Source organism: Spea bombifrons, chromosome 2 (assembly GCF_027358695.1).
Source record: "Spea bombifrons isolate aSpeBom1 chromosome 2, aSpeBom1.2.pri, whole genome shotgun sequence".
Classification (NCBI taxonomy): Eukaryota; Metazoa; Chordata; class Amphibia; order Anura; family Pelobatidae; genus Spea; species Spea bombifrons.
The window spans coordinates 123,815,087-123,842,546 of NC_071088.1; the positions used below are offsets into that span (position 1 = coordinate 123,815,087).

Genomic DNA, 27,460 nt, shown 5'->3' on the forward strand with positions numbered 1-27,460 from the left:
CTCATTTTAATATACCTACTACGTCTTTATATTTTCTCATCTTATTATATACATAGTTATGTGCAATGTGACTGTCACCTATTGTTGTTGGTTTTGTTGTTATTGTTATTTGTTGACTCCACCCAATGCTACTTCTATGGTCACCGAAGAGATGAATAACTGCTAGTGTCAAGTGACTTTTCCATCACTCTTTATTTTGCACGTCTGGTGGAGACTGAGCCCACGCTTCCTGTCTTGGATGTTGGTGGCACACATGCGCTATACGTGGAGCATCCGGCCCACTTCCCAGAGTCCCCACTATTCATTCATTTTGCACTGCCAGCATCAAGAAAGTGTAACGCATGATATATTTTTTTTTATTGTATGGACTGCAACTAGGGTGACCACATTTTATTTCTGCCATTCAGGGACACACTGTGAAGCGCATGAGATCACACACACAGGTGTAATATCTATATTTATATATATATATATATATATATATATATATATAGATATAGATATAGATAGATATCTATATCTATATATATATATATATATAGATATCTATCTATATCTATATATATATATATATATATAGATATAGCTATATCTATCTATATCTATATATATATATATATATATATATATATATATATAGCTATATCTATCTATCTATCTATCTATCTATATATATATATATATATAGCTATATATATATATATATATATATAGATATATATATATATATAGATATCTATATATATCTCTCTCATATATATATATATATATATATATATATATATGCGTTAGGCATGCATTTTTTACTACATAATATGTACTTATTTATTTGAAGTAAAGACTATGATTGAAATATGATTTCAAAACAACAGCTGACCTTGCAGTTTCTTTAATATTAGCCCTTGCTGCCGATATATATTAATATTAGCCCCTGCTGTCAATATATATAAATATTAGCCCCTGCTGTCAATATATATAAATATTAGCCCCTGCTGCCAATATATACAAATATTAGACCCTGCTGCCAATATATATATACATATTAGACCCTGCTGCCAATACATTTTATATTGAAAAAATTGAACCATACGCAAGCATTTCCTTGGGCCCCACTCCACGTTCCCTAGCATGCAATCACTCTATCCACTCCCGCACCAAAAAATAGGTATAGATCCAATAAACAACACATAAAACAGCACTTGCCTGTATAGATCAACTGAATAAGACATACATGCCTTATATTTGCAGGTATACATAAATAATGTATGGAAACATAGTATGTATAGATCAACACATTAACACACAAACCCAGCTTTACATGTATAGATCAATTGAAATTCACATGTAAACTCAGCACTGCAGGCATAGAATCAGACATACAAATCCTGTATTTGCAGGTATACATAAATAATGTATGGAAACATTGCATAGCAGATATGGATCAACAGAATAACACACAAACCCAGCTTTGCAGCTATAGATCAATTGGAATTCACATAAAAACTCAGCATTAAAGGTATAGATAAAACCCCTAAATTACAGGCATAGATCACAGGTTGCAAACCCCAAAGCCTCTCGTCCACACTGCATACATAGAACCTGACCAGCACCCAGATGACACACATAGGACTTGCCATCTTTGTCCCCAAACAGCCTGTCCTAGGCCATCTTTGTCCCATAAACACACTACCTGTGCCATGTTGGTCCACACATTAATTCATACTCTTAATCATTTAGACAATTCATCCATTCTCTCATTCATTCACACAATTCATCCACGCATTAATTCATACTCTCACTCATTCACACAATTCATCCACACATTCATACTCTCACTCATTCACACAATTCATCCACACACTAATTCATTCTCTCAGTCTTTATTTCAATATTCTTACTACCCTCTTTCTCACTATCTACCTCTCCCTCCCTTGTCATCATCTTAATCAGGCCCTGGACAAAGCTGTAATAGAGCCTAGAGCTTCTTACTATATATACATACTATATATATATATATACAGACATATACACATACACACTATACGACCAAAAGTATGTGGACACCTGACCATCACACACCTATATGAGCTTGTTTGACATCCTATTCCAAAATCGTGGGCATTACTATTGAGTTGCCCCACCCATTTGCGAGGTCAGGCCATGATGTTGGATAGCAAGACGATTGTCTAAACTTTATTTTTCTGCTGTAGCATTAGCATTAACCGTCACTGGAACTAAGGGGCCCAAACCTTGGAAAAGAATATTATCCCTCCACCACCAAACTTTACAGCACACTATGCATTCTAGTAAGTGGTGTTCTCCTGGCATCCACAAAATCCAGATTCGCCCATCAGACTTCCAGATGGTGAAGCCTGATTAATCACTTCACAGAACATGTTTCCATTTCTCCAGAGTCTAGTGGCAAAGCGCTTAACTCCACTCCAGACAATGCTTGCTATTGTGCATAGTGATTTTCGGCTTGTGTGTAGATGCTCGGCCCATTTCATGAAGCTCCTGACGCACAGAGCTTGTTCTGATTTTGCTTCCAGGGGCAGTTTAGAACTCTGTAGTGAGTAATACTACAGAGGACAGGAGATTCTTAAGCACTACCCACTTCAACACTTAGCACTGTAAGTGTGGATGGGCTACTGTTGTGTGGCTGAGCTGAACAATATGGTATTGTTTAGGCCTCCCATCAAAAGCATTTACAACGTATGGAGTGAATGATGTGGTGACAAAGATGCCCTGAGTAAAAACGTTATACTATTAACAAAAACAAAGTTTCATTCTCTCACTTAGTTTGGAAATTCCATTCACTTATTACAGATCTACGTTAATTGAAAAGAAAGTAAGTCTATGGCACATTTAGCTGTCAAAGGCAGTGTTTCACTCTATTCTCTTGAGAAAATAAACCTTAGCACATCGGTATTTTATTCTCTCCTTGATCACATGAAAACAGGGCCAACATTTAGGAAGCCTTTCAGGTTTCTTTGCAACAAAATACCAGTGCCTGTGTTTCTTTAACTAGAAAATGAATGGATTCTGGCAGATATCAATAAGATAATGTTTCTTAATTAAACCACTATTTCTGGTGGTGAACAAAAGCACTAGCACGTAGATTTCTAACGTACAAGTTTTCTAAATTCCGCAGAGTAAGTGGAAGAGCACCTTTAAGCCAACTTATAATGGGGTTTATTTTATTACCTGACTAAATCAAGTCTTAAGTCGGAAAATACAGAATGGCTGTTCAATACACAGTATGAAAATACCAATGTAATTCCCCAGACAAAAAGCCCATCAACGACCATACTTAGCCATCGCATGTAAGTAGCCATATCATTCACATTGTTTTGATAAGCTCTGTCCAGGGAACCCTTAAAAGATAAGTTACTTTTTTCTCCCATTACCTCAGGGAACCTGGATGGACCTCGCAAACAACTAGCAGACTAATGAATGGTGTTTTGAAGGTGTTAGTGTCCAGAGATAAGTCTAGTCTCTTGACTAGGCGATTGATCACTCAACCTCTTAGGGAATAGACCTCAAAGTAAAAGTGCTTTTATCCAATCCAATTCCAGCATTCAACCCACCTTAAAGTGCAAGTTGGCTCGCCCAGCAACTTTTAAAAACACCAACATAAACATAAATTTATACATAAACTACACATTTGTCACAGATACAGTAGAGATTTCTAATTACTATGGGCGATTGTAAAACAATTGTAATGTTCTTATTGCTGCTACTTTTTTAACAATTTGATATGATTTTTTTTATACCCTCACAACAGCATTTCTTAGAAACCAAAAATGTTCAGTTACAGTGTAACACATACTTTGTGATGCACTAACTATAAGATAAAGTTGTCAAGTTGACTTTAGGCTCCTGCTTTCACTACAAATTAAATTTGAACAGAGCATAAACCAGATGAATGGATAATCCTTCAAAGCCATGGTTTCAACAGATGTTTCCCCCACAAGAGTTTTTTCCACTCCTGAGTGCTGAATGATTCTTTATCCATAGAGGGGTGTTGTTACAGCCAAGGTGGAGACATAAGTAGCTCCCATAGTAAAATATATCTGATAAAAGTGTAGTTATTTTTTACACTTTTAAAAATCTGGGCGTATATAAAAAAAAATTATGCCAGTTTGATGTTTATTTATTGTTGCCAGGTTGGGGCTTGCTACACTGGCAACAATCAAAAAATTCAGGAAACACATCAACAGAGGGCACAAGTAAGTCCAAACCAGGAGACGACATCCAACAAGGAAAGGGATGTGTCTGTGTACTGCTTATTTATGAATCAATATCTGTTATAATGCATTCCAACCATTAGCCTAGATTAAATTGCATATTAATATTTGGGCCTGGTAACAGATTAAATATTGTGAAATGAACCATTTGCTCAACTATTAACTCTGACGAAGATGTTAGATTTGGAAAAAGTCATATTTTTAAAGTGGATCCATAATATTTTTAATAGAGAATGTATGGTTGAACAATACAGCAACAGAATCTAAATAAAATAATAGGTGCATTCTCACTATCCAGAACTGTTCTGAATATGCAGCTGGGTTAGTTTTGGATTTGTCCAAAAAAAGCAGAACATTTGTGTGTAGATAATAACAAACCCTGAGCTTCCCCCACCCCAGCTGTTTAGGAGCAGCAGCAGGCTTTTGCGTTTCATAGTACATTACATTGGCAAGAAGAGCTGCCATTAAGACATGAAAAGGATTATGCCATAAAGGTTTCTATCAAAGTATTGTTTTGTATGTGAAAGTCTGCAATCGTCCACTTGTATTGAAGCCCGATATATTATTTTAACTTATAGATCATATTACACAGCACTGAACAATGGATAAAACAGGACATAACAAGCAGTGAGTGCATCATATAACAATTTGGTGAGGAGGGATCAATCCGGAATCTGTTTATCAACTGCCTTGCTGCCAACTAAAAGGACAACAGACTTTACAAGGTACATAATATTATTTATTTGCAATGTGCTAGCAGTCTATTAAGAACAGTCTATAAAGAGTACAGTGTGTTTTGTACGGTTATTTTTTAATAACAAAAAATTGTCATTTTAATGATTTGTCAGGGATTTGTAAGTAATTTACATTCATGGTGCTCGCATCTTGCAGGGTGTCTTCACGCTGTTAGTGTTAGTACCGACACCGCAGTGTCCACATGATGTCTGATCCACACTGCAGGATCTGACTGAGCAGGGTCTTTTAGTTCTTAACAATAATTAGTAAAATAGTTATAATAAATAGCAGAAAGGATAATATGTAATAGTAATTTACATGTGGCATATTATGGAAGTGTGTAGAAATTCCTTGGGCTCCAGGGCCATTGCAGATTATTGTACAGAAGCTCACTACCAGAAAGGAGGTTCGCACATGTAATCAAAGCAGCCATCAGGGACTATAGTTTGTTCAAAGACAAGGGGTACCCCCATGCGTACCTTGAATGCTAATGCATTGTGTGTTCATGTGGGGTCACAAGGTAGGGGTGGTGGACATTTTTCTTTTTTTCAGCATCTAGGGAACCTTGGGGTATTAATATGATGGGCTGTGATCTACTGGAAGCCAGATAATTCCAGATGGCCCCTGGAAATAATTGAACCTGGGACCCAAATTCTATACTTCTAATCAAAAGACTCGCATCGTTATTAGACTATCGGAAGCTCCTGGTCTCAAGTCGAATGCCAGACAGTATAACTTCAAGCTGGCGCTTGGCTGCATCACTCTACGTTCAGAGCTCATTGTTGTTTGAAACGTCCCTGTTCACAGTGGAGGCTTTCGTGAGAAACAGGAGTAAAATCATCTGCCACCTCCTTTAGTATACTTATCTTTTTTGATGAAAAGAGGATTTAGTTTCACCGCTTTCAATCTAAAAGGGTTTTTATTTAAAGAAGTCAGATGGAAGCAGAAAACAGAGAATCAAACAACCTACGTTCAAACAATGACTGTAACAGTAAATGGAAAAATAGGAAGTCCACAAGAAATTTTAAATGAATACTTTGTTATAAAAAGGGAACACAATGAAATATGTGTATGTTAAGTATTTTCTTTTTCTTTTTTTTTAAGTTTGGTTAATAGCGCTGAATGGTTTTTGGTTCTATATGTCACAAAATATCAAATATCCGCAGCCTATTTGCATTGGCAGTGATTATGCTAATTATCTGGAGCAATCAAACTCACAGCTGAAGAACATTGTTCACAAAGCCTGGATTCACAAACTCGTCCCAGTGCATTTGATATGGTAGGAATCCCACTGAGACTAAATGAAACAGGACCATCTGTGCTTCGAACGCCAGGAGGATAAAGCCTCTTCAACTAGCTTGACTCAGTCGACAGTGACAGATAGAATTGCAGAGAGTATAGGTAACAAAGAGGGAAAGATTTGCTTGCAATATCACAACTATGGGCCTGAAGCTTATTTTAAAGTAACTAAACTTCACAGATAAAACCAAAGCCCCGCGGAATCTCATCCAACATGATCCTACTCTATGTTGGGTTTCCAGATGCTTCAGTAAATCTATCTCTACCGAAAAATGAAAATACGTTTTGTTTCAGTTGACGGCAACAGTGCATCTCCTAGCTGTAAGAATAACACAGTTAAATTTGTTTGGACTTTGCCCACCACCTATGTCAATCTCTGCACTGCATGAATGAAAAAGATTACTGTAGCTATAGGTTACGCAACATCTGTTAATCAGATTATGGCCCGCTGTCCTGAATGATAACAATTGCCTATGCAGAATCTGGCACCGCACTCCACATGCACAAAACAGTCACATAACATAATGAAATGATGCATTTTATTTAAAAGTTTAAAAAAAAGCAATACCCTAACCATTGGGTATATCTACAGAAACTGCATTTTCAAAGCCATCATACACATCTACACATTTTTAAATTCAATTTGGAAATGAATGCTGGGCCTACTGAAGCTCCTATAAAACCTGTTTCAACCGAAAACAACTGGTCATTCCAATGAAAATCTCTAGTTTAAGACATTAGAGGGCCCTGGGGTATGCTCTAGGCTGAGTAGACCTAACGTGGCAGGCTGGATAGGGGGTGTAGACCCTGGACCACTTTAGTAGTGTAGCACAGCTCTCAATGGGCCAGTTGGGGATATCTGTGCAGACATCCACAGTAGGTGTTCTGTACTATCTAATCCAGAGCGTCAGGATATAGCAGGGCGTGCTGCCTTTGGTCAGCGCCCCTGGTAAACACATCTGTTATAGCCATCCCTGCAGTCATAGTAGGCATCGCTTGTTTATGAATGGGCCTGTACTGTTTATTGAGAATAATAATAGGGCTTCCACCCAGTGGTTAAGGCAGCTAATGGTGCAGGTGACTATATTCTGTTACGGTATATTTTTGTTTTTTGCTAATGGGGAGCTGAGCTCTTAAACCATTTGAATTTCAAAGAATGCTAAATACATTTGAGCTGTATTTTTAGTATATTTATAACTCATGCAAATACTATGAAAAAAACAAACGCCAACATTGCAAAACAAAAGCAAATATGACCAAACAACCAGCTTTTTAGATAAAACATATCCCAATATAAATTATTGGGGTTTATTCATTAAAGTTGAGTTGTCATGGAGAATTTTGTTTCAACCCCTTCACATTGGCAAGTTCTCAAGCAAAAAAGGGCTGCACATATCCCTTCATAATGCAATGGACAAATCTCACTGATTTAAACAATATATATTATCCAGTACCAAATGAGCTCTTCCTGCAGCAGAAGCTCACTGGCGTTGGCTCTCCATTAGACTTGTGCATTCAGATTCGTACAAATGTACCACATTTTGGCAAATTTGACTATTCGTACAAAGCCATGAAAACGAGGCCAGACGCCCCATGAAGAGGACAAAAGCGAAGCAAAAAGCTCAGCATTTTCCTCTGAATTCCTCGGGTCCTTTTACTCACACTCAAGCTCTCATTCTTGTTCGTGTTCTCTAAATTTTTCCCCACCTTGTCTGCCCACAACTTCCACATTTTCTACCTTCTCACTTTCATCTACTCTCTTAGGGAGGCGTTTTTGGTGATATTCTCTCCTCGATTGGATGATCGAAAGAGAGGACGTCACTGGAAGCCCAGCCCTTTTGGCCTAAGGTGAACTTCTGCTGAAATGGCGTCTCCCAGATTAGAGACTCGGGGCCGAGGATGTCATTGGAAGCGACACTATTTTGGCTGAGGTTCACGCCAGTTTAGATCCGTGGAGATGCAGACGAAGATAGAAGTAGCGGCAGAAGCAAAAGTGGTCGGCAGGGAAGATAGGGAAGCATTTAGAGAGCATGAGAGAGAAAGTGAACGGGAGTGTGAAAGAGTGAATGTCTGCACCAGGCAATTTTGTTCCCAAATTAAAAATCTGAACCAAATGGTCAGTGAATTTGTAATTGGGTAATTTGTTTACCCAAAAAGGAATGGGACGAAAATGAACCAATTTTTTTTTGGTCCATTTGAACACATCTACTATCCATAATGCATTATATAGGACCATCAAGTTTGATTTTAAGTCAACAAAGGCTGAGTTGTCCTTGCATACCATAATCATTAAAGTAACTTTAAAGAAATCTAATGATTTTTAGTAACGTTTTATTTAGGTCCATGCAACCGATTTTCAAAGAAGAAGCTCACTGTGGTTGGCCCTAGATAATATAAAATAAAGTCATTGAGAGGACACCCTACCTGTCCTGCAAACTCCCTCTTTAGTGAATAAACCCCATTGGATCTCAGGGTTCAGTTATAATCAAATATTGATTCTTTTGAAATCAAAGAAACTTTATTAGATAGTTTTTCTTTAAAAGTGGAGTGAGGGTATAAAATATATACATTTCACATTAACAAACGTATGAAGCGCTTAACTAAATACTTGTAACTTTTACATTGATCGCCATGGATGGCTCATTTCCTAGACCATGAATTCTCCATAGATTTTGATAAAATCAAATATATAAGTATATAATTTTCTACAGTATTATCAAAGTATCAGTCTCCCTTAAAACAACTGATAGGTATGGCACGGACTATTAGCTTGTAACTCTTTTGTAATGCCTAGCAGGCTATATTTTTTGTTTTATACATACTTTGCCCATTTTAGTAGAAGCTACCCATCTTTTGGTTTTACCCCATCCAGATTCGGCCTAGGGATCTCTTAAAAAAGCCTCTTATTTTTTATTTTGCATACTTAATCTTGCGAACGCTGCTGTTAGATATGAAACAATATTAACCCAGTTGTCCAAGGAAGCTGATATCTCAAATTTACTTTAAGTTTAGAAAGTAATAAAACGGAGACTAAAATTATATTATTAACTATCAAACTCATTATGTCTTGAAGTGACAGTCTTGGATTTCCTTAATCTAGAATTGAGTATTATGGTCCCCTGTGAATCTGATAGACCAGCATGCCTTCCACAAATCTTATGTACTATGATTTGCTTTCCTTTAATAACAAGAAATACATAATTTTTGGTTGTTTAAGTGCATTTTTCATGCGGTAATTTTAAGATCAAAGAATTCAGAAACACATCCACATCATCTATAAAGGCTTTCTTTGCAATATTATCATTTATAATGAAATATATCAAACCAGAATTACAAAGTAGGTTAAATCCTAATAGCCTTATAACGACTACAGATTAAACAGCAGATGCGTATTTTGTCTTAATGAGGAAACCTGCAATACTGCAGGCTAATATAACCATCCAAACACACATTAATAAGATTATAACAACTAAATTATACCGACATTGGAAGAAATACAGCAATTAGATAAATATAAAAAAAAAACTTGAATGTTTCCGAAATTCCAAAGGGAATAACATATGTTCAAAACTCGCACAGCATTAGATTATAAATAATGTATACATTATCAGAAAATGAGACGGAAGCAGACAGTGAAGTGAATTAAGACGTTCCTAGTTTATTTGGGTCGCTATGTTACACTGTTGCTGCCATGGTAAATAAATAAAAAAGTAAAACTGGCCTGTCACCTGGAACTTTCAATCAAACAGAAGAGTATTATATATATATATATAATATATAAAATAAATATAATATATAAAATATAATATATATATATAAAATACTATATAATATATACTATATAATAGATACTATATATATACTATAGTATAAATACTATATATAATAGTCATGCAATGTTTTTTTCTTTTAAATTACTTTAAAAAATCTGAATATGTTTTAATGAACTAAATTTTAAGTGCACTTGGACTATAAACTGTCCAGGGCCCAAATCTCCTTTCCTTATGTATTTATAACTATTGTACCCTGATCAAAATGTCTATAGGCTACTGCACTATTATATTATGTTCTTATTGTACTTTCACTTTTATTATACTAAGTATGTTAAAAACATGCCTACATACATGTAAGGCACACCCATGTTTGTATTCCCTCTAATTGGAGCACCCTTGTCCTACGGTAGGTAACTAAAGAGATATAGAGTTTTTTTCTATAGAGCAACTAATTTAGAGAGCTGTCCACCACCACTTCTGTCCACAGTGTTTCCTATTCCATCTGAGGCATTGTCTTTTTTAATCATACTTCCTAGTGACCAGAGACGTCTACCATTGCTGCATGGGTGGCATGAAGTACGGCCACCATGGAGGCTGTGCCGTTTAGGCATAGTGCTTCATAGTGTATATAGGCCAGCTATAAGGGAGATCTCCGATTTCCCCAACCAGCCCAAGGAGAAACGGTGCCGCTTTAGGGAGCAGGGCAATCTTCACTTGGTTATGTGGCTGCTGCCCCTCCTGGAACTGCCCCCTATGCCAGAATACACCACTGCTAGTGACTTTCCTATTTGTTTTGATCAGTAAAAGGGATAATAAGGCTTTCTACATATTTTAGCAACTCTATGGGCTTTTCTACATATTTAAGCAGCTCTACAATAATACATTATCATGAAGACCAACACAGCCTAGGTCTTCAATTCTGGAGGCAGACTTAAACTGTAAATGGGAATCATAAGGCCCACAGGAAAAAGTTGTGCACCCATGAGCACAGTCCTACGGAAATAAAAATGCATTTTCACTTTTTCATTGCAGGAATAAAACAAGCTAGAGACAAGTACATTTTCATACACAACATCACTTCAAGTCCCTTAAGCAGACTGAACACGTAGTCCCTTGGGTAGCCCAAAATGCATTTTCCCCTCCCCCAAACTATTAGGTTTGCAGGATGTATGTTTGACCCTGCCATATGATAATATTGACCACCATTCAGCCCAATGCTGGCACAGCAAGGGTTCTGGGAGGTCAAGAGTCTAATCGAGCCCCTATGTGCATGTGCAGAAAGCACTTCCATTGGTTTCAGTGGAAGCACCTTTTTGCAAACTGATTAGCAATGAGTGGCATGAAATGTTGGACCAACGAGAAGGATAAGTATTGTAAATGTCGAGCTGTAGCTTCTCCTAAAGGCAAGCCTTTTTCGTGTCGTTTTTGTGCATGCATTCTAACTACTTACAAATTATGTATTGTTGAGAAGGCTGCTTTGGGAACGAGACCTTTAACATAAAAAAAAATAAGCAACAATAAAAAAAAAATATGTACAAGAATACCAAATTTGATGAAACTAAAACATATGTCTATATATATGGAATGTGTATGTTTCAATCTTTATCAAACATTTATGTAACCTCTGTGGACTTTGTCTTGTCAGGTGAAGCTGGCCAAGGGTGTGGGCAGCTGTCGCTTTGGTGTATGCAATGAACTCTATTTTATGGTGTAACATAAGAGAGACTCATCTCTTCTGTCACTAGATTTTTGTCACCACATTTTGACATTGACTGCATGTTGGATGGGGTTTATCTGGAAGATCATGGCTGCAATATGTGGTCCTGGTGTAATAGGTATACTTTGCATGTTTTGTTGGTTCTTGTGCTCTTGCCTCTATCTCCTGAGCTGAACCCCCAATTATCTTTGCTATACTAGGATGAGGATGGCTCTGCAGGATACATAAGCCTAGGAAAAGCCCCTAAAGGAGGTAGTGCTGCTGTGGATCACTAATGGACGGGTGAAGAACTAGCTGCTCCAAGATGTGATGGTATAAACTCTGTAGAGGATGGCAATATGGAGTAATCCCGACCTCAAGCATCAAGATCTTCTCCTCCAAGTGAGCTGCTCCTGGTGGACACAGCTGGGGACTTAGAACTGAGGGGGGTAAATGAGGACGCCTGAGCAGCTGGAGCTGCTACAATGGAGATATATGTTTCAGTGCTGTAGGGCCCAGTTAGATGGCAGATGGGGCCATGGTGTATGACATGAGGTGTGATGGTAGTGGTGAAGGTCCTGCCCTCAGATGTCATTGTGGTCAAAGCATTGGTAAAGGTGATGGTGTTGCCTGTGGGGCTGGTGGCAGTGACAGCAATCCAGCCTTGCTGCTGCTGATGTAGAGGGCTGCAGTTCTGGCTCACTCCCCTACTGCAGCTGCTTAGACGTTTCACCTGTATAGGAAAATATATATTATATACGTAAGCTCCAATGTCTCGATCTGCCGCTTATGGTGTATTCTGATTACAAACCAAGAAAATCATATAGAACGTTTGTATATATACAGACTTTTGACATTAAAGCTTCTTCCTAGCTAGAAAGATCAGAGAGAAGAGACAAAATATAAATATTTAAAAAGTCTATCATAGGATTAAAGAAAGAATTAAAGGGCAAAACATTAAAGGAATAGGGGAATGTTTGGGATGTGATATAAATGTTTTCCTAAAGTATTCACATTGGTTTTTAAATGAGAGCTGTCTGGATGAGCTTATTGCTCTCATGTGACATCTATGATGTAGATTATTCAAGTCTAACTCACCTGAAGCAGGAATGGTAACTAAAATCACCAGTGTCTACTATCCCAATACTGAGTCGGCGCTCCCTGACAGCGCACATGGCGAGTGATGTTGAGTGCACATATTTGACATCATACCTCAGCACCCCGCACCAATCACTGGTGCATACTACTTGGGAACATGGATGTCGACAGTCTGCACAGTCCCTTAAAGTTGGGTCTTTTAGAGGGAGGTCAATGATCTCCCCAGCCAGCCCTGTTCATTGGGCAGAGGGGGCCGCCTCCATGCCTGCTACCCAGGCCAACCCTGTGGCGACTGGGTGCAGTGCACCCCTTGTGGTGGCGTGGCCCCACGGCCCCAGATGAGGCGACCTCATCCTAGTATCCTAGTCTGGCCCTGCATTTAATCTCCACCAAAAATTGCAAGGTTACATGGAAAAAAATTGAAGTAGATAGTATACTGGCTGTGATGACCATGACCAGTACTTCCTTAGACCTACCAGCATCTAGAAAGGCGGGAGAGTCTTGGAGGTTGTGTGTGAAGTGATTCTGGGGCAAGGTTTAAAAAGTGGTCACCAGAGCTAATGGCCCAGTCACCAGGCACATTTGATTGTCTGCTACAACAATAAGACCCGTTTTCAAACTTTTCACCAGGATCAGGGACAGACAGTGGATGAAAATCTGCAGAAGATAAATCGCATACTCGTGGCCGCACAATTTAGCAGCATGCAACTCCGTGTATCCTGACAGCAGTCACACACTACAGCATGGGGTATATGGCACACTGGGCATTTGTCTGGTTTGCCTGATGGCCAGCCATAAGAAGTTTCTTGTGTGAGAAGGGTTCATTTAGCCCTACTTAATAGATACCATGGAGGTGGACTGAAATTATTCACTTCTTGACAACACATTAAAGATACAGATGCATTTGGAATAAAATACTACACTATATTTTTGTTTGTTTTTATTTACATGTATGAATAATCATTAAGAAACAGAAGTTCTATCTGCAAATTAACATTTTGATCTTTTTTCAGGTTATTACCGTATATTAATTTTTTGAGGGTCACACTAAATGCATGCATCACTTTTTTTGTTTAACGAGAAGCATATGCCTGCCATGGTTTTTTTTTTGTAAAAAAAACAGAAACGGGGTACTTATCTCTTAATTTTTTTTATTTAATAGATAGTTTTTGGAACAGTGCACATGCCAATAATGTTGTTGCATTATTATATTTCTAGTTCTGTTTGTTTAGTAAATTGTTCTATTGGTGGGAACAGGAACTAGAAGAATGAGCACCCTCACATAATTTACTTTTTATTTTATTTTCAACCCAAAAACACTTCCGCTTTGCATAGTTACACTCTTAAATAGTGTTCTTAGGTCTGGCTTCTAATAATAATAAAAATGCTACTCCAGCCAACAGAACGAATGCAATGCAAACATGAATCCCTTACCAAGCTAAATTACAGTCTACATAATCCTACTTCTTCATCCTAACAAAATTAAACCCTTAATTTGCAACCTTCTTAATGAGTTTCCCATGTTAGTCTATCCCAATAGTTTTTTCTGGAAAAAATTCAGGGGAAATTCTGGTATAGAAATAAACCCATTCTCTCTGTTTCTTAAAGTATAATGCACCTTTATTCATGAAATGCGAGTTAAGAAGATTACAAGAATTTTAGATGACTCAATGAACACCGTGTCAACACAGACTGTTTATATATGGTGTAGAAACTGAAAACATGCCTTATAAATGTTATTTTATTTTTACAAAGGCACAGTTTCTGTAGATTGTCCTTTAAATGTCATAAGTAAGAAAACAACTAGAACGGCAAGGCTATATGATAACATGAGTGAACATGGTTGAGATACTATATGGTCACTTACTGCCTTGGATTATGTACACCTAGATGATCAACTTAAATGCAAGGTAAAAGGAGCAGCTGTCCAGGGCCCGAGTATACCACAGGGGCCCATAATGTATAACAGATGTTCACTAAGGCATTCATGCCAAACAAGCGTTTGCTAGGCTGCCTACCGTACCTGGGAAATCATCTGGTGAAGGCCTCTGTCTCCAAGTCAGTTTCTTCTTATTCCAACCAGACGAGAGCTGTTTGGACCACTCTGGAATAGGGCTGAATTGGTACTACCCCAGTAACCAGGTAGAACCCTGCCAACAGGGCACAGATGGGGGCTGAGATTCAAGTGTGGTGTATAGTTAAGAGTAGAAGAGGGTTGTTGCGATGTAGAGGATAACTCAGAAAGAAGGAAAACTGGAGAAGAGATGACGGTGGCAAGACTTGCCAAATTACCGTATGAGATGACCTTTGTCTTTACAAAGATGAATTTGTCTTTACAGTTCCATGATCACATACATCCACTGCTTGCAATACACATTCACAACTAGAACTGTGACTTGTCAATCGATAGACATGTTGTTATCCAGCTACATTATTACACTTGATAAACCTAAATAAACTTTACAGGGGTGCGCAAAGCCAGTTCTCGAGCGCAAAAAAAGGCCACATTTTTTGGATATCCCAGTTTGAACGCAGGGATTTCAATAATTAAAAAAAATCATATGGAGAACAATAAGAGTTTGTCATTCAACTTTACAATGCGAGAAAGTCTATCCAAAAGTATCCATAGCGGTTGAGTCCCATCCTTTCTCTAATGAGAGGGGATGGGGCACGCAGCAGCTGGCCAATAACAGCCCCCCAAGGGCTACATCTGGAGAGTCATGGGCAAATCTAGAGATTGCCTCACTTTGTAACAAAATTGTCAAGTTTTTTTTTGTTTGACTAGACTATTATCTGAGAAAAGTCTTTAACATCGGGAGGTGAATTATTTGGAATTAACAGCAAGATAATATTCTAGTCTATTGCTTCGTAAAACGTTCCTCAGCACAAACACTTGAAATATAAAAACAGACCACAGAACAAGCAAAATACCAAGTATGATAAAGGGAACTAACACATACTGTGTATACGTTACATTATCAAATGCATCCCAAGAAGTGAAAGGGCCAGAGGGCCACTTGATTTTGGATTGTGATTTAGAGATGTTCTAATCGATTTTCATCTAGATGATGAGAGATGTGTATTTATAAACACATTAGCTGCTGTTTGTATACATTTAACTTTTATACGGAGATTGGGACACTCTTATACCCATCAACAAGTCTCAGGGACATTGGGGAGGAAAGAGGGATAGGGGGATTCAGGCCCTAAAAGCGTACCTACAGGTCCATTGGTAATATACAATTGTGGATAACAGGTTTACTTTAATAAAATTAAAATAAAAACGGTATTTTATGCACGTATATAACGCAAGGAATAGTCTACTTTCTGTAGAATCCAAGAATATAGTTAAATACATTTATCTGGTAGTAAATAATGTCTGCTTGCACCTGTTCCAAGCAGGTGGTGTTGCAAATGGATGCAATATATATATATATATATATATATATATAACGTATCTTGCTACTTTTCAAATGGTCACGTAGAGACCAGCTAAACGCAAAAAGATTTTCTTTAAATTTAAACTGCCTACTCACTTAAACACCTGCTGGGTCTGGCCAAGCTGGCTGCTCAATGACCCTGCTACATTATGTATACAGTTCCAACACAGTTCTTGCCTAATGAAGTAAGGGGATAATACCCAAGAATGCTCATTTTTTATCTTAAATTCTCCCAAACCTGAATGAGTTAAAGATCTGTAGCCATAAATGTAAAAGCTTGCTTTCTGTGTCCATGAGCTTGGCGCACAAAAGGTTACAATTGTGAGCATTTCCCTTATAGATTATAACATCATAAGGCATGGTCCCATTATATTTTATCAATGGTGATCATTGTATTTTTTTTTTTTTAGAAAAGGAAGCACCTGATCATAGAAAGCACCAAAGTTTGAAAAATTAAGATTCAGGGAAAAAAGTAAAATCACCAGCTACTTGAATACATCTCACAGGTGAACCAACAACGCTTATTGTCTGCCGGTGGAAAGACATTATATTAAAATACAGAATTATTTATAGCAAACAGCTTTACATCATTTAATGGATCACATGCATTGCGTTAATATATAAAAGGCAGAAATTAACCATTTCAATTCCAAAAATAGTCTCAAGCACATTTGTAAGGACTTAAAGGGTTGAAAGTATTTAACTCTTAAAACACGGTTAAGTAGAACGCTTCCTGCTTTTCTTTAAGGACAAGAGACAGCTGTTAGAACAAATGCCAAGGAAGCCAATGTTTAAAAACCAACAGGCCATATTTATAATGAAAACTTCTGAGTCAAATGAAGAAAGGACATTACACGGGTTGCCATGGCAATTGCTCCACATTTACAACTTTGCCCCCAGAATTGCTCTTTATGCGTATCGCCTGGCTTTTCTGAGCAGCATGTGAGCAAAAGACAAAAGAGTGAATATCACAAAGAACAAAGAAGGGGAGATAGGACAGCACAAGGAGGCTACCCTGAAATAAAAGCACCAAACTTGTGCGTCGCGCAAGCGAGGACCTTCACCTCCTATCTCACGTGTGGCCAAACGTATCGAGCTTATTTCTTAGTACACATCAGCTGCGAAACAAGGAGACCAAGCCCTTCCCTTCCCACAACCACCACCGCCTCTTCCCAGTGACTGACAGGATACCAGGATCACAGGGTTACTTATATAGCTACAAACTAGCACTTGGAGACACGGTGGGGCCCCTGAGCCACGTCTCCTTGCAGCCGAGTTAGTTACCTTTAGGTGTCAGTGTCTGGGGAGCTGCCCTGCATTGTGTCTGCCTGTTGTTACAGCTCCTGCTCTTGCTGTAATTGTGCACAGCCTGTTATTCCCCCCCTGGTTCTCCTGTCAGTTTCAACTCCACCTCTTCCAACAAGCCCTAAGCAACCGGCTATGGAGTCCGCCTTCCTCAGCATCCCTGCCAGCCCTGATTGGGCTCTGAGCCTCTTACAGCTCCGCTTCCAAAAACACACGTCAGTCACCCATCCAGCTCATGACACCTTGCGACAGGTTCTATTGTCGGTGAAAAATGTATCCCTGCTAATAGAATAGAAAATCTCCCATAGACTGAGAGCAAAAAAAAACCCAAAAAACAACGAAATCAGGCAATGGAATCCAGCTTTCTGTGAGTAGGAGAAGCTGATGAATGCAGGAACTCTATTATAAGACTGTACGATTCCAAGCGCTGGGTTCAAATAACTTCCATGCGCGTCTCTCAATACACTATTACCCATTTACTCGTACGATGCAACATATTTGTAGCAGAAAATCAGAAAACACTTTACCAGCCCGAAAGCTTTTGTCCCAGTTTATTCATGAATTAGAAAAACTGTGTAAATTGTTGTAAATAGCGGGCGTAAAATAATGATTTTTTGATAAATTTATAGTCAGATAAACAATGTTGCTTGGCACTGTGTACTAATCCCACTACCTAGCCCTATTTTAGTTCTTGTTACGGTGTTACTCGATACAGAACACAGGATCTTCCAGTGTACAATTCAATACAATAAACAAAGTAAAAACATTTTCATTTTTTAAAAACATATTATTTTCAGCCAAACATTTCATTGATAAAATGTAACGTAAGGAAGTTTTATTTTTCTGTAAGTGTGGTAGATAAGTGGAACAGCCTGTCAGCAGAAGTGGTAGGAGCTAATACAAGAAGGGCATTTAACCATGCATTTAAGACAAGACCAAGGGCTGATTCAGTTCTGACTACCTAGGAGAAATGGTTCTTATTGGCCATTATAGTAGTATTTATTGTTTTGTATAGCGCCATCATATTCCGTAGCGCTTTACAATGGGTAGACAGGACATAGCAAGTAGTATATAAAATAATAATAAAGTGAGGAGGGCCCTGAGCAAAGAAACGTACAATTCTACGTTTCTTTGCAAAATCTTACTTTTTGTACCAGAACATATATGCGGCTTCTATAGGTGATTACGAGACATGACAACTGCTTTTATAGGTGTTATTCATAAAACAAATGATTTTGGTGCCACGTTCGATAAGTGATCTCATCACCATAGCAACCAATGCAATGGTCCAATCAGCTGGTAGATTCAGTTGGTTGCTATGGTGATCACAATCATGTGATATTTTTCATTTCAAACCTCAATTGTTTTATAAATAGGCCACTATGTATGCGGCTCCTGAGTTCTGTGAAAGGAAATCACGGGAAATGACAACTATTTCAAAACTATTTCAGAGTGGGTGTTATATTATATTAAAACCCCCAAAAATGTAAGTGACCAATAATTTTGTTCAGAAAAGTTGGCAACGCTAGTGGCAGGGGTGTGAGGAAGATGTCACTTAACTCAATGGCACAGAAGGGCTGGCAAAATGTCATTATTTTTCCTCAACAAAATTGGTCTCCTCGGGGTTCAATATTGACATGATGTAGGCTCCTGTACCTACAAGGGCTAAGAAAATGAAAAATAAAAGTGCCACAAAAACTTAAATAGCATTCTTCTGCTGGAGATCATGTTGCTGCTCTCTGATAAAGAGCAATGTGGAAAGATAATTATATATATATATATATATATATATATATATATATATATATATATATATAAATATATATATATATTAAATTAATTATAACATATATATAATAGTTTTAGCAGCAGTCACAAAAGACTTAAACAAAAAGAGAATGAGAAAAGAAGCAATCAAATCCCATTCTATACATATAGTTAATGATGCAAGATTCCATACATAGTATATTATCAAAATATACATTCTTATGCCTTCATATTTAATGTCCACGTGTTGTAATGTCGTATGTATCCTTCTCAATGTCGTATGTATCCTTCTCCTACCTTAGTCATACCCCATAATAACATATGGATTCATTGAAGTAGCCAATTGTAGCAATTTTTTAAGAAATGTACATTAGACATTTAAGTACTTGGTACAAAACTGCTGCTTCTGTCCTTAAGTGTTAAAGGACCTTCATACTTAAAGGGTTAAAAGAAACATTCAATAATAACAGAAATCTCTCATATAGTAAATGCAATGCTTGGGGCGATGATAGGGTTAAATTGGAATAAATAACTAATGAAGTGCTTCATACACCTCACACAGGGTGATCAGCAATCAACAGGGTTCAATAATACCCATGAGTCTTTATATTGTACGTACGGAGTATAAATTATATGTAGCTAAGCGACTAACCTCTTATTAAAATTTTAATATTCCCGACACAGCCACAGTGTGAAAAGCTAAACCTCCATCAGGCAAATCACATTTCCTGTATGACAAAGAATATAATATCCGCCTAGTTAGAATTATTATTGTCTATTTATATATTGATCTACATGGCGTTTGCATAGTCAGTTGGAAATAAGGTGCGGCTGTAGTTGGGATTTGGCCTTACAAAAAGTATTTATTTGTGTTAAAACCCATATATATGACCAAAAGTATGTGGACACCCCTCCTAATTTTTGAGGTTAGTTTTTTCAGCCACAGCTGTTGCTAACAGGTGTATAAAATCATAGGCAGCCATCTCCATAGACAAACAGCTCAGCCACACAATGCTAGCCCATGCCCACGCACACTCACAGAGAAGGACTGAAGAGTGCTGAAGTGATAATGGTCTGAGGATAATGGTCTGAGCTGGTTTTCATGGTTTGGCCCCATTTAGTTCCAGTGAAAGGTAATGTTAATGCTACAGCATACAGAATCAGGTATGATGAGTTTGCTGTGGAATAACTCTAGTGTCCTATACAGGCCTTAACTCCACTTTACACCCTTGGGATGAATTGGGACCCCAAAGGTGAGCCAGGCCTTCTCACCCAATATCAGTGCCTGACCTCACAAACACTCTACTGGATAAATTCCCAGGGACACACTCCAAAATCATGTGGAAAGCCTCTCCAGCAGAGTGGAGGCTGTTATAGCCACAAAGGGGGGCCAACTCTATATGAATGGCCATAGTTTTGAAATGGGTTGTCCAACAATCTCATATAGAGATGAGCAGATATTTAAATCCTTTTGGTCATATAGGTCTACAGCTACTGCGGAACATCTTTAGCTGCATGTAACTAAGCAGATATATACGATGTTCTATGGAAGGAGTGTATAGAAAAATGAGTTCCTCTTTCTAAAGAACTTTATCAGAAGAGCAAGATAACAATAAAATACATTAGGGTGGCAATTTGTGCGAAACAGTCCTGTAATCATGGGAGTTGCTGCTTGTCCAGGGTAATCGGTTTCTGGGGCAAAACACTGTCACAGAATGAAAGGGGATCTGGTGCTTCTGTGTGAAACAAAACACAGTGATGGTTGCAGAGATGTGTTTGGCAGAAATGGGTGTTGCTTGGTGGCTGTCCATGCCATGCATGCAGTGATTGTGCCCTTTCTGGCTGCTAACAAAGCCAGGCAACAGTAAGACGGTTACTCGGATCTGGCAAATAAGTGTCAGGTAGAGGAGAGGGAAGAGGGAAATCTGGGGAGTCTGGAGGTGGCATAGGGAGTCTCTCAGTGTAGGGACTTCATGGGAGCGGCAAGAGCTGGACATCTTGCTCGTGGTGACCCCGGTGTAATATGTTTATTTTTTCCTTGTTTGCTTCCGTTCTCTAATTTGTTAGCTCCGCACTACCATCACTTATCTATTATTATTGTTATTTCTATTGTATAAATAACCCCCATGTCTGCTGACCTAGTGGGTACTGAGTAGTATCTTGCCACGAGACAGTAGTCCCACCGGCACAGAGAGTTTTCTATAGGGAGTATACTTTATTAGTTACACTTTGCTGGATTATATCCCACAGATACTCTCAAACCTGTTTATTCTTTACTAGATTCACTCCGTAGAGATTAACATACATATGTGTGATTTTAATTTTCATGTGTTTTTTTATATGATTTTTTCCCCCTTTCTTTTGTTTTCGCTTAGTTGTTTACTATCAGTTGTTTTAAACTTTAAGATGGTTTTACTTCCCCATTTCACATATGCCACTATTTCTGTTTTCCTTTGATGTCTTGGTGATGAACAAATGAACTTTGGTGATGAACTTAGATGAACAGTGTCCTTTATGACAGGATGGTGTATCTTACGATTCGGGTACCGAAAATGACATCAGTCATGGCATGTATGTTATTGTCACGACCTGCACAAGGGAGTCAAGTAGGAGCCCATATGCAGGGGATACCAGGGACTCTGCTTCTATCTCAGAATGCATGACGTTTGTCAGGAGGGTACACATTAGGCTCGATATATGGAATAAAGTCTATATTGGAATGTGCAGGCTGGACTGCTAAATACAACAGGACTGGTATGTGCGGACAGGATAATGCAAGGAGAATGCAGACTTTAATAAAAAAACAGGACTCATTTACTTAAACAGGATAATGCACAGGCAGGATACAGACTTCAAAAAAACACCTTGATACGAAGTTTGGACAGGCACCTTGGCGGGATAGGGACATGGACCTCAGATAGGGACCACAGTTTGGAAAGTTAATAGACATGACGCTGTGGCTGGATAGCCCACGGGCAGGACGCTGCGGTTGGATACACCAACATAGTGCCTGCGCACCTTATAATAAGTGAGATAAATATAAAAAGTGATATAACCTCACATAGGTTCTCCAATAAATGTAGATGTAGTCATACTAAGAGAGCCCCTTACAGTATGAAGGGCAATGATATGCCCATATATAAGATGGTGAAGAAATCCCTCTATACTGGCAATGGCTTCTTCTAAGGCATCACCTACTCAATTAGCAGTACGCGTTTCGCAAATCTGCTTCCTTAGGTGCATGACCGGACGGTGTGGCTTGATAGCCCACGGGCAGGGTACAAGAAGACATAGTCGAGCAAACCAGGTCAGTACCAGAAGATCACGATCTGAAAGGCCAAAGCATAGTAAGAGCAGCACTTCATACACTTCATACTGCAATGCAAAGGCATAGACGGGAAGGCACAGCAGGTGTTTAAGGGCAGAACTACACGCAGGTAATTAGGTTCAGTTGCCATAGTACTTAGTCCCGGGTTCACACAAGGGTGTCCTCTAGAGGTAGCAAGGGATATAACACCTGATATAATACAGAGTCCCCATATAAAGGGTGGAATCCTGACAGTTATAGAGGCAGCCAACCTCCTGACTCTGGTCTTATGTAAGACTATGTCCAAGCACAAAGCCCAGAAGGCAGCAAATACACCATTACTTCCACTCACCACTACTCTGAGGATACCGGAATCTTTTCCATATGCATAAATATAGCGGGCCATAACGGGAGATCATTACTGTACTGCTTTTGGGGCTATACTTACTGAGGTTTATTTTTTTGTACTATGTGAACGAAACAAATTGTTTTCTTTGCATAGGAAGAGGACATTCTGAGCAACGATAGCACTATATTGCTTGAACATTGATCTGATTGAGACTATTTTGTTTCTCCTAATGCGAATTTATAGAATCTTTAAAGACTTTGTTGCTTAAACACTTCATCATCTGTTTCACAAGGCGCCAGTCTTGTTTTGGGATAAAATTATTTTGTACATGCGTTAATTGAAATTGGTTTGTAATTTATCGTTCACAATTTTGTGTCCTTTCTTTGGGGTCTTAAGGGTTAGACCATGTGAGCTTGCACCCAACTCTTCATTTTCACTCAGAGTGCTTAAACTTACGTTCTTTATGGAATTTTGTAACCTTGAAGTGTTGAACCATAATAGTCTTTGGCTTTTCACATGCCTTAAACTTTGTCAATACCTTGATTAAACAGTTTAACATCTGGATAAATATAAAAGGGTTTTACCGTAGACATGGTTGGCAAATCCCTCAAAACATCAGTTACCAAGTTTGCAGATAGCTGTATTCATATTATGTAATTCCGCCTTTAATAAACTACAAGGACTCATGTTTCAGAATGGGGCGCAAACATGGATGGATACGTCTGATCAATATGGATTACGGCACAAGGTAGAGCTCTAGTACAGATCGTTATAGGATAAGTGCGATTTGGCAAGCAGGGTCTATTCAGTGGTCTATTCTGCAGATGCAATCAAAAAAGGAACCTCTGAGGTATTTAAAGCGTATGCAACTCTACAAACATATTGTTATTATTTATATGTCATCATCGTATCGTGCAGCACTGCATATGCGCCACATCCGTGACTGATTTATGGACTAAAAGCTACCGTAGACTTGCTTGGACTGCCTTTTCTGGATCCAAAGGTGCTATAGCCATGTCCATTCCTCATATCATTTTATAAATCTCAGTTAATTAAAAAAACTTCTCCTCTCACACTGTGTTGCTAGTAATCTCATGTTGCTAGCGTGGAATGACAAATTAAAGCATTGTACTAAACAAATTAAAACAGACGATAGTACTTTATGGCAATTCCGATATCTGATCTAACTTTACTGTCAGCAGCACCATCTACTGGATACTTTCGAGAAAGGTCTTTCATATCAATACGAAAAACATAGAAATAAACGATACTTCCTTATAAAAGCTGGTTAATTACAGTAATGTTTCTTCTTTTGGACTCCTGGTATTGCTCGTTATTTTATAGTTGTGCAGTATAAAGATAGTACATAATCGGTAAGGTGGCTTTCAGAACAAACAAGACTCCTATTCTGAGTTTAGTAAATAAATATATGATTTATTCATTTAGAGCGCATTCACAACTATATTACATTATAACAAAATGTTAGCTTTAGATCACAGGCATGTGGCTACCTGATGGATACTTGCAGCGGCATGCTATACACACACATCAGCCTAAATGTAGAAGTGTGTTGATCCACCAGGTGGCTGCATGCTACATTAGGACAGTGGCCGTCTCAGCGCCTTGACAATGGAAAATGGAAGAGGTGATTGGGAAGTGGGCCCACCAGGTATTTGCCCAGTGTGCCTGTTGACTGGTATGGGCCTACCTAAGAAGTGCTTAAAAACGTTAATTCCAGTTCAGTAGACTGGTGCACTAAATATCACTCCAGCGTACATAGCATCATTTCATCTTCAACTGTGGCTTTATCAATAAAACGGCTGCAACTGTTCCAAAATCTGCAAGGCTCAGATATAATACTGTTTTTTTAGTAAAAAAAATAAACCCAAAATATGTAATTTAGGTTGCCAAGAAGGCAACTTATACATACATATTAGTTGATGAGTTATTTTATGAAAAAGTATAATGTTTGCATTCCATGAATGAATGAATGTGTTATTAAAAAGATACTGCATCCCTACTTCGGTCCCATATATTAAAATATTCATAATTTATTTTGGCTTATAATGCATTTGCTGAAATGGTGTAAAAATAGAACAATTTACTGGTAGTCAATGTTATTACTTATATAGCACAATGTGACGCCCCCCAAGAAAGGTAACTGAGACAGATACAGAGTGATTAAGAAAAGACATCAGGAACGTGTAGGCAACAGGCAGGAATTCTTAAAAAATGATTCAATTTAAAAAAAAACATTTTTCATTAATTATGCAGACACAATGTTAAGATACTTCTGTGATGTCAGCATGTAGATTTGCCTTAATGTTTGGTTTTCATCTGCTGGTTATGTAGAAATTGTAGTTCTGTTAATGTTCTCCTGAGAAGCACACCAGCCGATAACTGGCGTTGTTAAACAGTCATATATATAAATGGACAATACATTCCATTGTTCTGCTACAGTCTTTAGGGTTTTGTAAATATTATTATCATTATAAAATGACATTGTGTGTATACAACAGCATTCATCCTAATTAACCAATTAATAATGAAATATAGAAATACTTCTGAGTAGAAAATCCAATTTGTCGCATATGTCTCAATAAATTGCTATGTTCTCCTATAAGGAGAGTACAGTTCATGGCTACAAGCCTTTGTATGCTTGTATGATTATCATGCCTCTGGAACTATATATATATATATATATATATATATATATATATATATATATATATATATATATAATGTTGTGATGGCCTGCAGGATATGGTCTAAAAAGCCTAAATATGTAAAAAAAATAACGTTCTTCCACGTCTCCTATTTGGTAGATCTGTGATATAAAATAGCTTCTTCTTCCTGCAATGTTTATGCTCTTCGTATTTAGGAATCCACTTGTCTTTCACCTCAATGAGATATACAGACAGTTACAGGAATGTCTGCTGTGGCATTCATGTAATAAACCCATCTCATATAGAGATACTTCATTCAATAGGATCTTTTTCTTCATCATCATGTTGACTTTATCATGCTGTCGCCTGAATATTTTTTATGGAGAAACCCGAGCTTTACCGAAGATTGCTGGGCCACCGGATCTTCGGTCCATACAAGTGAAGTTGATAAGCTTTTCCTATCGTTCCTGAATACGGGTCGCCTTCGTTGTCTGTGTAACAGTAGTTTAAGTTTCTCCTTGAAGAAACTTGTGGTCAGAGTGTAAAGTATCGGGTTTAAGGCACTGTTGATAGGCAGGATAAAAATAACAATCCAGGAAGTAACAGTGCCTGTTGGAAAAACAAAAAACAAGCTAAAATAACTCTAAAAATAGAACCAGGCAAAAATGTTATATGATTAGAGAATTATTTCTGGGACTGAAAATGTAAAATACAGAGGAATGTGTTTGTAATGCAGCATTTAGTTAAAAAATGCTAAATATAGCAGAGTATTATAATTTGATCATATCACATAGCTCAAAACAATAAGTGAGTAGCATCAGGACTTCTTACCTGGAATTTCTACTCGAAATAAGGACAGGATTTTCAGAAGAAACACAGGAATCCAGCATACAGCATCAGAGAAAACTATGAAGAAAAATCTGTTGGCAACGGCAACATCTGTATGGATGTGACTTCTGACGTCAGATGTTTGAAGAGCAGTCTTTTGAATTGAGCAAAACATACTGACATAAGAAAACACTATGATGATGAATGCAACAAGGTTCACACCTAGAAAAGGAAAAGGAAACAATGATAACTATTTTCCTCCGTCTGCCAGAAAGGTGCAACATTGTTTAAGTCAATAAGACAGAACCAGAGAAATGATTTCTAGACACTTTTTATTCAAAGATTATATTGCCCTTGGTTACTGTTATTTTAATAAGCCATGATGTTACATTTGGCTACTAAAATTATTCAATGGTTATTGAACCATGTCTACTCACCTGCATCTGAAGGTTACACTCAAGGCTTAGTTGGCTGACCAGCTTAGCATATGAAACACAAAGGTATTTGGGTGAATGAACTCTGAACCTGGCACCCTAATATTAGATATGGATTCCATAACACTTAAGATTTGTTATTGGAGCTTTTCTTACACTTATGGATTTGTAGTTACCTTAAAAAGCCAGCAAAGTGACAAAACAGACATTCTATAGAAGTCCTACAAAGTTTATAGAACGTCCGCACAGTCTATACATTTTAAATCTTCATTAGAAGAACAATCTTGGACTGTTTTTCAATATAATCGTACAAAAGATAAGATTGTAGACAATTCTTACCAGGAGATAAATATCCTATTCTATATATATATTGTAGCCAGGCGATAAATAGTCACTAATAAGTAAGTGCATTAGATATGGATTTCATAATACCGTATTTGCTCGATTATAAGACAAGGTTTTTTTCAGAGCAAAGGCTCTGAAAAATACCCCTCGTCTTATAATCGGGGTCGTCTT

At 37.9% G+C, this 27,460-nt stretch overlaps 1 protein-coding gene and 1 long non-coding RNA gene across 2 annotated transcripts in view; both read right to left on the bottom strand.

Moving 5' to 3' along the window:
- LOC128474102 (uncharacterized) overlaps positions 1-17,653 on the bottom strand; it is a 29,944-nt gene extending 12,291 nt beyond the window's left edge. The window contains exon 1 of the long non-coding RNA XR_008346312.1: positions 17,573-17,653. This is a non-coding gene — a long non-coding RNA (uncharacterized LOC128474102). The remainder of the gene's footprint in view (positions 1-17,572) is intronic.
- An 8,110-nt stretch (positions 17,654-25,763) lies between these two features.
- The window catches only part of RXFP2 (relaxin family peptide receptor 2), a 92,971-nt gene continuing 91,274 nt past the window's right edge, over positions 25,764-27,460 (bottom strand). The window contains exons 17-18 of the mRNA XM_053456370.1: positions 26,514-26,732; positions 25,764-26,291 (exon numbers count right to left, since the gene is read on the bottom strand). Coding sequence (XP_053312345.1) covers positions 26,023-26,291; positions 26,514-26,732 — 488 coding nt within the window. The 3' untranslated portion in view covers positions 25,764-26,022. The remainder of the gene's footprint in view (positions 26,292-26,513; positions 26,733-27,460) is intronic.